This window comes from Calliphora vicina, unplaced genomic scaffold (genome assembly GCF_958450345.1).
Source record: "Calliphora vicina unplaced genomic scaffold, idCalVici1.1 scaffold_33, whole genome shotgun sequence".
NCBI classification, from domain to species: Eukaryota; Metazoa; Arthropoda; class Insecta; order Diptera; family Calliphoridae; genus Calliphora; species Calliphora vicina.
In genome coordinates this window covers 209,809-222,792 of record NW_027052565.1, presented here as the reverse complement: position 1 = coordinate 222,792, position 12,984 = coordinate 209,809, and the positions used below count along the sequence as shown (strand labels likewise).

Below are 12,984 nucleotides of genomic sequence, written 5' to 3'. Positions count from 1 at the left end.
CTCTTTTAGAATCAAAGATTCAACTAAATATTTAAATTGCATGCACGTTATATATATCACTTTTTCTTTAAAAAATTAGGTACACATTTCGGAACAGGTCATACCCTTTAAATAATAAAAATTCAGGTAATAAAATTTAAACATATCACTTTTCTTTAAAAAATTAGGTACAAATTTCGGAACAGGTCAAACGCTTAAAGAATAAAAATTCAGGTAATAAAACTTAAACATTCACGTTGATGGAAGGTCTCAAAATAGTTTTTATAGGGTTTTATTACTACTAAGGGTAAAAAGTTGTTTTTTAGTTTTTATAAATTATCAGCGAAATGTTACTACCTAAGCCCAAATATCTAGTAATTGAATTGCTCACACAAAATGTAGAATCTACATATTTTCCTAAATAAGCAATAAATAATATTTACTTCGTACAGGAAATATGGTAATAAAAATTTCTACCTCATGTAATTTCGAAGATTAGTATTTATATATACTTTCACAGGTATACTAATTTTAACTTAACATTATTGATTGATCAAGATTTTTCTCCACGTATAAAATACAAATAAGCAAACAATCATACAAACAAACACACATTCACTTTTATATATAGACTAGCTAAAACCCGGTGTGCTTCGCTACCCGTATCGTAATGAAATAAAAAGTTTAGAGTTAAACAAATATATTTATTAAGTTATTAAAATCTACGGTTTTCCTTTTAAATTAATTCTTATTATATTATCTTATGATTTACAATATACTTATTTAGTCTATCAAATTAGTTTCTATTTTAATAAGTAGTACATTATTTGTTTCTTATTTATAACCTTAATGTTAAATATAGAAATTTATAGAAAAACATTTTTTATTTAATGTTTGATATATACATTATTTTTATTAATTATTTTTTATTCTAATGCCTTAGGATATACAATATTTTTGGTTTTTCCTTCTGGTGCATATACATATAAGTCTGTGGGTTTTCCCACTCGCGAACATGCAACATAAAGCTGTCCATGTGAAAAACATGGATTTTCTAGATTTAGTCCACAAACTTGCAAAGACTGACCTTGAGCTTTATTAATTGTCATTGCAAATGCTAGGCGAATAGGAAACTGCAATCGCTTAAAATCAAATGGCATTTCCGAAGTTATCATCGGAATACGTGGCAGCAATACATCTGATCCATTGTACTTTCCAGTTATAATGGTCGCCTCGATTAGATTGTTCATTAATTTCTTTACTATAAGTCGAGTGCCATTACAAAGTCGTGGTGGATCAATGTTTCTTAGTAAAATAATAGGAGCACCAATTTTCAACTGCAAGTCATGTGGTGGAAAGCCCAGCAAATCTAACGAATTTAAAAATTCTACTGGATAATTGACGACATCCTCAATATTTGTAATATTGATTTATAAATTTTTAGATTACCATCGATGGTATTCAGAATGTTGCTGTTGATGGAGTTAACGTCTATATTTTTGGCTGCCAGTAACGCGCGTTCACATAACCATTGCTTGTTTTTAAAATTTTGTCCGATATTGGGGAAAACGAAATTTATTAACTCCTGCATTAACTCCAGACATCCTGCAGAAGTCAGATGGAAATATTATACATTTTGTTGTGGGATGGATTGGCATTTTACCGTTCCCTAAATCCAGTAATTGTTTGGAAAAAGTTGAAGCTGAAGCATCACGTTGCAACTGAACACGCATATTAGTCGTCAATTTTAGTGTGTGAACATGTTTCCAAAGGTATGATGATTTTAGACATGCATTTAGCTCATCAGCTGGCGTTGATCCCGGTATTACCGGAAGCGTTTGACGAAAATCGCCAGCTAATAGAACTAATGCACCTCCAAATATTTTGTTATTACTTCTTAAGTCCTGTAAAGTGCGATCAAGGGCTTCCAAAGATTTTTTGTGCGCCATGGTGCATTCATCCCATACTATGATTTCACATTGTTGCAGTACTTTACCCATAGAAGAATTTTTCTTTATGTTGCATGTGTAATCTTCGTAAAATTGAGGCTTCAATGGTAATTTGAGTGCAGAATGTGCTGTTCTGCCACCATCTAAGAGTGTTGCTGCAATGCCAGATGATGCAATAGCTAATGCAATATGTTTTTGCGATCGAACTTTTGCCAAAATTAATGAAATCAAAAAAGTTTTTCCAGTTCCTCCGGGTGCATCAATAAAATACAGTCCTCCATGTTTGTTTGATATTGCTGCCATTGTAGTATTGTATGCTATTCTCTGCTCTTGTTGTGCATCAGTTCTTGACCGAATCGGGGAAATCATTCCAACGTCAATGAGTGCGACATTCTTTATCTCCAAACATTTGTCTTCCAGTAAAATTAATGCCTCATTATACATTCTTTCGTTGAGTTCAATTGTAGCGTTGTTTGTGGTAACTCTCTCCCGGTGTAATATATCTTCAGCCATATATGTTTTGAATTTATTCCATAGTTCTTTTGGATTGGCTGGTGAGCAAGACACCAATATTATTGCAAATAACGTTCTTATTTTCGAAGGATGGTTGATTGCCGCTGCATCTGCAAGCGTGGTTTCCCAATGACTATCGTTCTCCAATAATTGTAGTTTTTGGCATGCCTCTCGATACGTTGCACATATTTCGCCATCAACAGTACGCAAGTTCTCAAAAGATGTTGGTCCTGGAACATTAATTAAAAGCAGTCTTAAATAAAAACATTCTGAATTTTGGGGATGGACAGTATACACCCTACCTAATGCATCTGTTGAATATAAATTTGGCCATCCTGCAACAGGTTTCCCTTGCTTACGACGTTGGAACTTCCTTGTTGATGCATTCCACGTATAGTACGTTGGAATTTCTGAATACAGCAATGTTTTAGCAAATAAATCCATTCTGCAAAGATCAAAAAATGAAGTTAGTGTTGTAGCCGGTGGTTCTGTTGCTCTCTCTCGCGCATTTCCTTCTGTAAAATAAACTCGTTGTCCATTTTCAAGATGTACTGATAAATGAACAACTGTGGGATGCCGTTCATGAATAGGAAATCCTAAAATTCGCCAAACTGCTTCATTGCTACTAATGTACCTGGCCATCTGATACTGAGTAATTTCATCGTTTGGATTTTGCAACGAAAAAATAGCCATATCCGACCCTTTAGTTACATATTTGCAGATGTATTTGATAGACTTTACAGAATGACAATACTCCACATTTATATGCGCTTTAAAGGTTTTTGAAAGCAATGGACAGTAAGGCACTATCCAGCGATTATCAACATCAACATCATTTTCATTTATCTTTACTGAAATTGTTTGGCCACCATCATCCACAGAACGTCGGCGATAAAGTGGGTATCCATCATTTCCCGAGATTGTTTGTGGAAGCAATTGACGTGGATATTTCTTTGTGCATTTTCCATCAACCATGCATGGAGAATGTGTATTAATGATTCCACATGGACCATGAATCATATTTTTAATTACAATTTCGTGCAAATCTGGATCAATGTTTGGATCGGGTATCTCTGCAGAAATTATATTATCAATAAGATTAGGTGTAATTTTTTCAACCAACCAAATCAAAATATGAGCGTGTGGCAATCCACGTTTCTGCCATTCGACAGAATACATCCAGCACCGTGTTTCTCCAAATACATGACATTTTACAATGAAATCCATAAGAGATTTTAATTTTTGTTTAAACACTCGTGCTGTTATGTCATGTCGATGTGCTGATTTTTGGCCATTGGACAATTCAGAAATAATTTCATTCCACTTGGGATTACATGTAAATGTAATAAACAGATCTGGGCGTCCATATGATCGAACATACGTCATTGCATCTTGACAATATTCCTGCATATGACGTGGGCTGCCTGTGAAAGTTGCTGGTAGAATTATGGCTTGGCCAAGTTCATTGGGATTTATATCATTTTGATTATTTAATGCATCCCTAAGATGAATATAATTATCCACTCGTAATTTAGCTTGATTACGGCGTATGTATAATAATCGCTCCGTTTCAATTTTCGCGTACATATCTACAATGTATTGGTGAAATAATTCCCGGCAATTTAGAACGTGATTCACATTTTGGCGTATCATTATGCGATATGCATAGAAATCCATTGCACTCACTTTTTTCCTTGTTGTTACATCTGAAATTAGAAAAAAAAAAAATAAATTAGTTTAAGTTTGGAATATATCTATAATAAGATCTTAAAATATTTCAACTTACTTGTTGCTGGATTAATTTGCCGTAACTCAAAATGATATCCATCTTCCCCATATGGCAATATAATTGGATACTGAAGTGCTTCATATGAACGATGAGTTTCAGCTATCCTGTTTGTTCGATCGTCACGTCTACGAATAATAATATCACGTGGTGCTATTGGATCACCAACCATTAGAATTGCCACATCGTCCATTGTGGGTGCATTGTAACGTCCTTGGTGTTGTCCAGCTGGAGTTTTATCAGCATGAATCGCTATGACGTGGTCATCTGTACATAATCGCGGGTCATCTTTGGCTTGCTTAAAGGTCCTTATTAATTCGTTGTTTTCATGAAACATTACCTGTAATTCAGCTACAATACGTTGCTTTGTTCCAGGGTTATAATGCTGCCGTTGTTGTACCTGAACATTATCATCTGCCTGTCCCATGAAATAAATTTGAAGAAACTTGGGCTCTTCATTTGGAATTGGCAAAATTGATCCCATTAGATGATATATTTGTCCTTGCACACGAAATGTTGGCATGTAATTATCTCGAACTACTTTAGTAGCTCCGAATGATGTCATTTGAAAACACGAATTATATTTTCTTATGTTACTAAGAAAATTTCGAGAATCCTCGCTAGTTCCTAAAAAGAGTCATTCATAATAAATATTTGGTATGTTAATTGATATAGATTTAAAAAGACTTACCTGAAATCAGTGACTTTAAAGGTTCTGGTGGTGGAAGCATATCTGGCAAAACAATTTTACCGTTTGAACAACACATTCCAGGAGCTTCATTTTTGTACCTGTGTGCATTACAATATTGGCAAACTACATTCATGGGACCAATTGCCACTAATATATCATTAGCATAGTCCATATCTGTTCTGTAATTAAATGCAATACGTGCGTAAGCATCAGAAGTATTCCGACGATTAACCGCCATTCGATTGCGATTTTGTTCACGACGCAAGTCTTGTTGCTCTGACCTCTCTGCTGCTCTTCTTGATGATGTTTGAATACGCTGGGCTTCCATGCGTGCTTCTCGTTGTTCTGATGTTTCATTTGCTCTCAATGTTGTGGCATGGTGACGCAGACCTTGAAGGCGCCCTTCCCTTTCTGATGGCGTTTCGTTAGCTCGTGATGTAGTGGCATGATGCCGCATATTTTCTATGTGTAGTTCTCGTTCTGGCGGTGTTTTGTTAGCTCGTGATGTTGTGGCATGCTGCCGCATATTTTCTATGCGTAGTTCTCGTTCTGACGGCGTTTCGTTAGCTCGTGATATTGTGGATCGTTGTCGCTGACTTTGAAGTCGTTCTTCGCGTTCTGATTCGACAGCTCGCTCTATTGATGATCGCGATCTTTCCCTTTCAATACGTTCGCTGTATTGTTCAAAAGCCGCAGCTGCTCTAGACGTTGAAGCTCTACTCGCTTCAGTTCTGAGGCGAGCTTCTCGTTCTCCCGAAGTTTCATTTGCTCTTTGAGATTGCGAAGACAACGCTTTTTTGGTACGTTTGTATAGCGATAATTTTTTGGGGGGCATTTTTATTAATAAATTTGGACACTGTATTCACTTAAAAACGTGTAACTCTTTTAGAATCAAAGATTCAACTAAATATTAAAATTGCATGCACGTTATATATATCACTTTTTCTTTAAAAAATTAGGTACACATTTCGGAACAGGTCATACCCTTTAAATAATAAAAATTCAGGAAATAAAATTTAAACATATCACTTTTCTTTAAAAAATTAGGTACAAATTTCGGAACAGGTCAAACCCTTAAAGAATAAAAATTCAGGTAATAAAACTTAAACATTCACGTTGATGGCAGGTCTCAAAATAGTTTTTATAGGGTTTTATTACTACTAAGGGTAAAAAGTTGTTTTTTAGTTTTTATAAATTATCATCGAAATGTTACTACCTAAATACTAAGACCATATGTCCACAACCGATCATTTATGGCCCAAATATCTAGTAATTGAATTGCTCACACAAAATGTAGAATCTACATATTTTCCTAAATAAGCAATAAATAATATTTACTTCGTACAGGAAATATGGTAATAAAAATTTCTACCTCATGTAATTTCGAAGATTAGTATTTATATATACTTTCACAGGTATACTAATTTTAACTTAACATTATTGATTGATCAAGAAATACAAATAAGCAAACAAACACACATTCACTTTTATATATAGACTAGCTAAAACCCGGTGTGCTTCGCTACCCGTATCGTAATGAAATAAAAAGTTTAGAGTTAAACAAATATATTTATTAAGTTATTAAAATCTACGGTTTTCCTTAATTCTTATTATATTATCTTATGATTTACAATATACTTATTTAGTCTATCAAATTAGTTTCTATTTTAATAAGTAGTACATTATTTGTTTCTTATTTATAACCTTAATGTTAAATATAGAAGTTTATAGAAAAACATTTTTTATTTAATGTTTGATATATACATTATTTTTATTAATTATTTTTTATTCTAATGCCTTAGGATATACAATATTTTTGGTTTTTCCTTCTGGTGCATATACATATAAGTCTGTGGGTTTTCCCACTCGCGAACATGCAACATAAAGCTGTCCATGTGAAAAACATGGATTTTCTAGATTTAGTCCACAAACTTGCAAAGACTGACCTTGAGCTTTATTAATTGTCATTGCAAATGCTAGGCGAATAGGAAACTGCAATCGCTTAAAATCAAATGGCATTTCCGAAGTTATCATCGGAATACGTGGCAGCAATACATCTGATCCATTGTACTTTCCAGTTATAATGGTCGCCTCGATTAGATTGTTCATTAATTTCTTTACTATAAGTCGAGTGCCATTACAAAGTCGTGGTGGATCAATGTTTCTTAGTAAAATAATAGGAGCACCAATTTTCAACTGCAAGTCATGTGGTGGAAAGCCCGGCAAATCTAACGAATTTAAAAATTCTACTGGATAATTGACGACATCCTCAATATTTGTAACAGTGTCGATTGATTTATAAATTTTTAGATTACCATCGATGGTATTCAGAATGTTGCTGTTGATGGAGTTAACGTCTATATTTTTGGCTGCCAGTAACACGCGTTCACATAACCATTGCTTGTTTTTAAAATTTTGTCCGATATTGGGGAAAACGCAATTTATTAACTCTTGTATAGATTGCGTCATCCTGCAGAAGTCAGATGGAAATGTTATACATTTTGTTGTGGGATGGATTGGCATTTTACCGTTCCCTAAATCCAGTAATTGTTTGGAAAAAGTTGAAGCTGAAGCATCACGTTGCAACTGAACACGCATATTAGTCGTCAATTTTAGTGTGTGAACATGTTTCCAAAGGTATGATGATTTTAGACATGCATTTAGCTCATCAGCTGGCGTTGATCCCGGTATTACCGGAAGCGTTTGACGAAAATCGCCAGCTAATAGAACTAATGCACCTCCAAATATTTTGTTATTACTTCTTAAGTCCTGTAAAGTGCGATCAAGGGCTTCCAAAGATTTTTTGTGCGCCATGGTGCATTCATCCCATACTATGATTTCACATTGTTGCAGTACTTTACCCATAGAAGAATTTTTCTTTATGTTGCATGTGTAATCTTCGTAAAATTGAGGCTTCAATGGTAATTTGAGTGCAGAATGTGCTGTTCTGCCACCATCTAAGAGTGTTGCTGCAATGCCAGATGATGCAATAGCTAATGCAATATGTTTTTGCGATCGAACTTTTGCCAAAATTAATGAAATCAAAAAAGTTTTTCCAGTTCCTCCGGGTGCATCAATAAAATACAGTCCTCCATGTTTGTTTGATATTGCTGCCATTGTAGTATTGTATGCTATTCTCTGCTCTTGTTGTAAATGTGGTAAATTTTCTTCCAGTAAACTTTCCAAATCTTGGGTGTTGTAATCTCTTTCTCGTCGCAAATCTTGATCATGTGCATCAGTTCTTGACCGAATCGGGGAAATCATTCCAACGTCAATGAGTGCGACATTCTTTATCTCCAAACATTTGTCTTCCAGTAAAATTAATGCCTCATTATACATTCTTTCGTTGAGTTCAATTGTAGCGTTGTTTGTGGTAACTCTCTCCCGGTGTAATATATCTTCAGCCATATATGTTTTGAATTTATTCCATAGTTCTTTTGGATTGGCTGGTGAGCAAGACACCAATATTATTGCAAATAACGTTCTTATTTTCGAAGGATGGTTGATTGCCGCTGCATCTGCAAGCGTGGTTTCCCAATGACTATCGTTCTCCAATAATTGTAGTTTTTGGCATGCCTCTCGATACGTTGCACATATTTCGCCATCAACAGTACGCAAGTTCTCAAAATATGTTGGTCCTGGAACATTAATTAAAAGCAGTCTTAAATAAAAACATTCTGAATTTTGGGGATGGACAGTATACACCCTACCTAATGCATCTGTTGAATATAAATTTGGCCATCCTGCAACAGGTTTCCCTTGCTTACGACGTTGGAACTTCCTTGTTGATGCATTCCACGTATAGTACGTTGGAATTTCTGAATACAGCAATGTTTTAGCAAATAAATCCATTCTGCAAAGATCAAAAAATGAAGTTAGTGTTGTAGCCGGTGGTTCTGTTGCTCTCTCTCGCGCATTTCCTTCTGTAAAATAAACTCGTTGTCCATTTTCAAGATGTACTGATAAATGAACAACTGTGGGATGCCGTTCATGAATAGGAAATCCTAAAATTCGCCAAACTGCTTCATTGCTACTAATGTACCTGGCCATCTGATACTGAGTAATTTCATCGTTTGGATTTTGCAACGAAAAAATAGCCATATCCGACCCTTTAGTTACATATTTGCAGATGTATTTGATAGACTTTACAGAATGACAATACTCCACATTTATATGCGCTTTAAAGGTTTTTGAAAGCAATGGACAGTAAGGCACTATCCAGCGATTATCAACATCATTTTCATTTATCTTTACTGAAATTGTTTGGCCACCATCATCCACAGAACGTCGGCGATAAAGTGGGTATCCATCATTTCCCGAGATTTTTTGTGGAAGCAATTGACGTGGATATTTCTTTGTGCATTTTCCATCAACCATGCATGGAGAATGTGTATTAATGATTCCACATGGACCATGAATCATATTTTTAATTACAATTTCGTGCAAATCTGGATCAATGTTTGGATCGGGTATCTCTGCAGAAATTATATTATCAATAAGATTAGGTGTAATTTTTTCAACCAACCAAATCAAAATATGAGCGTGTGGCAATCCACGTTTCTGCCATTCGACAGAATACATCCAGCACCGTGTTTCTCCAAATACATGACATTTTACAATGAAATCCATAAGAGATTTTAATTTTTGTTTAAACACTCGTGCTGTTATGTCATGTCGATGTGCTGATTTTTGGCCATTGGACAATTCAGAAATAATTTCATTCCACTTGGGATTACATGTAAATGTAATAAACAGATCTGGGCGTCCATATGATCGAACATACGTCATTGCATCTTGACAATATTCCTGCATATGACGTGGGCTGCCTGTGAAAGTTGCTGGTAGAATTATGGCTTGGCCAAGTTCATTGGGATTTATATAATTTTGATTATTTAACGCATCCCTAAGATGAATATAATTATCCACTCGTAATTTAGCTTGATTACGGCGTATGTATAATAATCGCTCCGTTTCAATTTTCGCGTACATATCTACAATGTATTGGTGAAATAATTCCCGGCAATTTAGAACGTGATTCACATTTTGGCGTATCATTATGCGATATGCATAGAAATCCATTGCACTCACTTTTTTCCTTGTTGTTACATCTGAAATTAGAAAAAATAAAAATAAATTAGTTTAAGTTTGGAATATATCTATAATAAGATCTTAAAATATTTCAACTTACTTGTTGCCGGATTAATTTGCCGTAACTCAAAATGATATCCATCTTCCCCATATGGCAATATAATTGGATACTGAAGTGCGTCATATGAACGATGAGTTTCAGCTATCCTGTTTGTTCGATCGTCACGTCTACGAATAATAATATCACGTGGGGCTATTGGATCACCAACCATTAGAATTGCCACATCGTCCATTGTGGGTGCATTGTAACGTCCTTGGTGTTGTCCAGCTGGTGTTTTATCAGCATGAATCGCTATGACGTGGTCATCTGTACATAATCGCGGGTCATCTTTGGCTTGCTTAAAGGTCCTTATTAATTCGTTGTTTTCATGAAACATTACCTGTAATTCAGCTACAATACGTTGCTTTGTTCCAGGGTTATAATGCTGCCGTTGTTGTACCTGAACATTATCATCTGCCTGTCCCATGAAATAAATTTGAAGAAACTTGGGCTCTTCATTTGGAATTGGCAAAATTGATCCCATTAGATGATATATTTGTCCTTGCACACGAAATGTTGGCATGTAATTATCTCGAACTACTTTAGTAGCTCCGAATGATGTCATTTGAAAACACGAATTATATTTTCTTATGTTACTAAGAAAATTTCGAGAATCCTCGCTAGTTCCTAAAAAGAGTCATTCATAATAAATATTTGGTATGTTAATTGATATAGATTTAAAAAGACTTACCTGAAATCAGTGACTTTAAAGGTTCTGGTGGTGGAAGCATATCTGGCAAAACAATTTTACCGTTTGAACTACACATTCCAGGAGCTTCATTTTTGTACCTGTGTGCATTACAATATTGGCAAACTACATTCATGGGACCAATTGCCACTAATATATCATTAGCATAGTCCATATCTGTTCTGTAATTAAATGCAATACGTGCGTAAGCATCACAAGTATTCCGACGATTAACCGCCATTCGACGCAAGTCTTGTTGCTCTGACCTCTCTGCTGCTCTTCTTGATGATGTTTGAATACGCTGGGCTTCCATGCGTGCTTCTCGTTGTTCTGATGTTTCATTTGCTCTCAATGTTGTGGCATGGTGACGCAGACCTTGAAGGCGCCCTTCCCTTTCTGATGGCGTTTCGTTAGCTCGTGATGTAGTGGCATGATGCCGCATATTTTCTATGCGTAGTTCTCGTTCTGGCGGTGTTTCGTTAGCTCGTGATGTTGTGGCATGCTGCCGCATATTTTATATGCGTAGTTCTCGTTCTGACGGCGTTTCGTTAGCTCGTGATATTGTGGATCGTTGTCGCTGACTTTGAAGTCGTTCTTCGCGTTCTGATTCGACAGCTCGCTCTATTGATGATCGCGATCTTTCCCTTTCAATACGTTCGCTGTATTGTTCAAAAGCCGCAGCTGCTCTAGACGTTGAAGCTCTACTCGCTTCAGTTCTGAGGCGAGCTTCTCGTTCTCCCGAAGTTTCATTTGCTCTTTGAGATTGCGAAGACAACGCTTTTTTGGTACGTTTGTATAGCGATGATTTTTTGGGGGCATTTTTATTAATAAATTTGGACACTGTATTCACTTAAAAACGTGTAACTCTTTTAGAATCAAAGATTCAACTAAATATTAAAATTGCATGCACGTTATATATATCACTTTTTCTTTAAAAAATTAGGTACACATTTCGGAACAGGTCATACCCTTTAAATAATAAAAATTCAGGTAATAAAATTTAAACATATCACTTTTCTTTAAAAAATTAGGTACAAATTTCGGAACAGGTCAAACCCTTAAAGAATAAAAATTCAGGTAATAAAACTTAAACATTCACGTTGATGGCAGGTCTCAAAATAGTTTTTATAGGGTTTTATTACTACTAAGGGTAAAAAGTTGTTTTTTAGTTTTTATAAATTATCATCGAAATGTTACTACCTAAATACTAAGACCATATGTCCACAACCGATCATTTATGGCCCAAATATCTAGTAATTGAATTGCTCACACAAAATGTAGAATCTACATATTTTCCTAAATAAGCAATAAATAATATTTACTTCGTACAGGAAATATGGTAATAAAAATTTCTACCCCATGTAATTTCGAAGATTTGTATTTATATATACTTTCACAGGTATACTAATTTTAACTTAACATTATTGATTGATCAAGATTTTTCTCCACGTATAAAATACAAATAAGGAAACAATCATACAAACAAACACACATTCACTTTTATATATAGACTAGCTAAAACCCGGTGTGCTTCGCTACCCGTATCGTAATGAAATAAAAAGTTTAGAGTTAAACAAATATATTTATTAAGTTATTAAAATCTACGGTTTTCCTTTTAAATTAATTCTTATTATATTATCTTATGATTTACAATATACTTATTTAGTCTATCAAATTAGTTTCTATTTTAATAAGTAGTACATTATTTGTTTCTTATTTATAACCTTAATGTTAAATATAGAAGTTTATAGAAAAACATTTTTTATTTAATGTTTGATATATACATTATTTTTATTAATTATTTTTTATTCTAATGCCTTAGGATATACAATATTTTTGGTTTTTCCTTCTGGTGCATATACATATAAGTCTGTGGGTTTTCCCACTCGCGAACATGCAACATAAAGCTGTCCATGTGAAAAACATGGATTTTCTAGATTTAGTCCACAAACTTGCAAAGACTGACCTTGAGCTTTATTAATTGTCATTGCAAATGCTAGGCGAATAGGAAACTGTAATCGCTTAAAATCAAATGGCATTTCCGAAGTTATCATCGGAATACGTGGCAGCAATACATCTGATCCATTGTACTTTCCAGTTATAATGGTCGCCTCGATTAGATTGTTCATTAATTTCTTTACTATAAGTCGAGTGCCATTACAAAGTCGTGGTGGATCAATGTTTCTTAGT

The 12,984-nt window shown here is 34.7% G+C and overlaps 2 protein-coding genes across 2 annotated transcripts; both read right to left on the bottom strand.

Annotated features, from left to right (window-relative positions):
- Positions 1-75: 75 nt before the first annotated feature.
- LOC135963008 (uncharacterized) lies at positions 76-5,753 on the bottom strand. Its single transcript, XM_065514792.1, has 6 exons — positions 4,919-5,753; positions 4,228-4,854; positions 1,643-4,147; positions 1,429-1,584; positions 1,053-1,369; positions 76-105 (listed from the first exon to the last, which is right to left on the bottom strand). The coding sequence occupies exons 1-6, from the start codon at positions 5,751-5,753 to the stop codon at positions 76-78; spliced, it is 4,470 nt and encodes a 1,489-aa protein (XP_065370864.1).
- A 950-nt stretch (positions 5,754-6,703) lies between these two features.
- LOC135963006 (uncharacterized) lies at positions 6,704-11,305 on the bottom strand. The gene is made up of 3 exons (XM_065514791.1): positions 10,798-11,305; positions 10,107-10,733; positions 6,704-10,026 (listed from the first exon to the last, which is right to left on the bottom strand). The coding sequence occupies exons 1-3, from the start codon at positions 11,303-11,305 to the stop codon at positions 6,704-6,706; spliced, it is 4,458 nt and encodes a 1,485-aa protein (XP_065370863.1).
- Between the last annotated feature and the right edge of the window lie 1,679 nt (positions 11,306-12,984).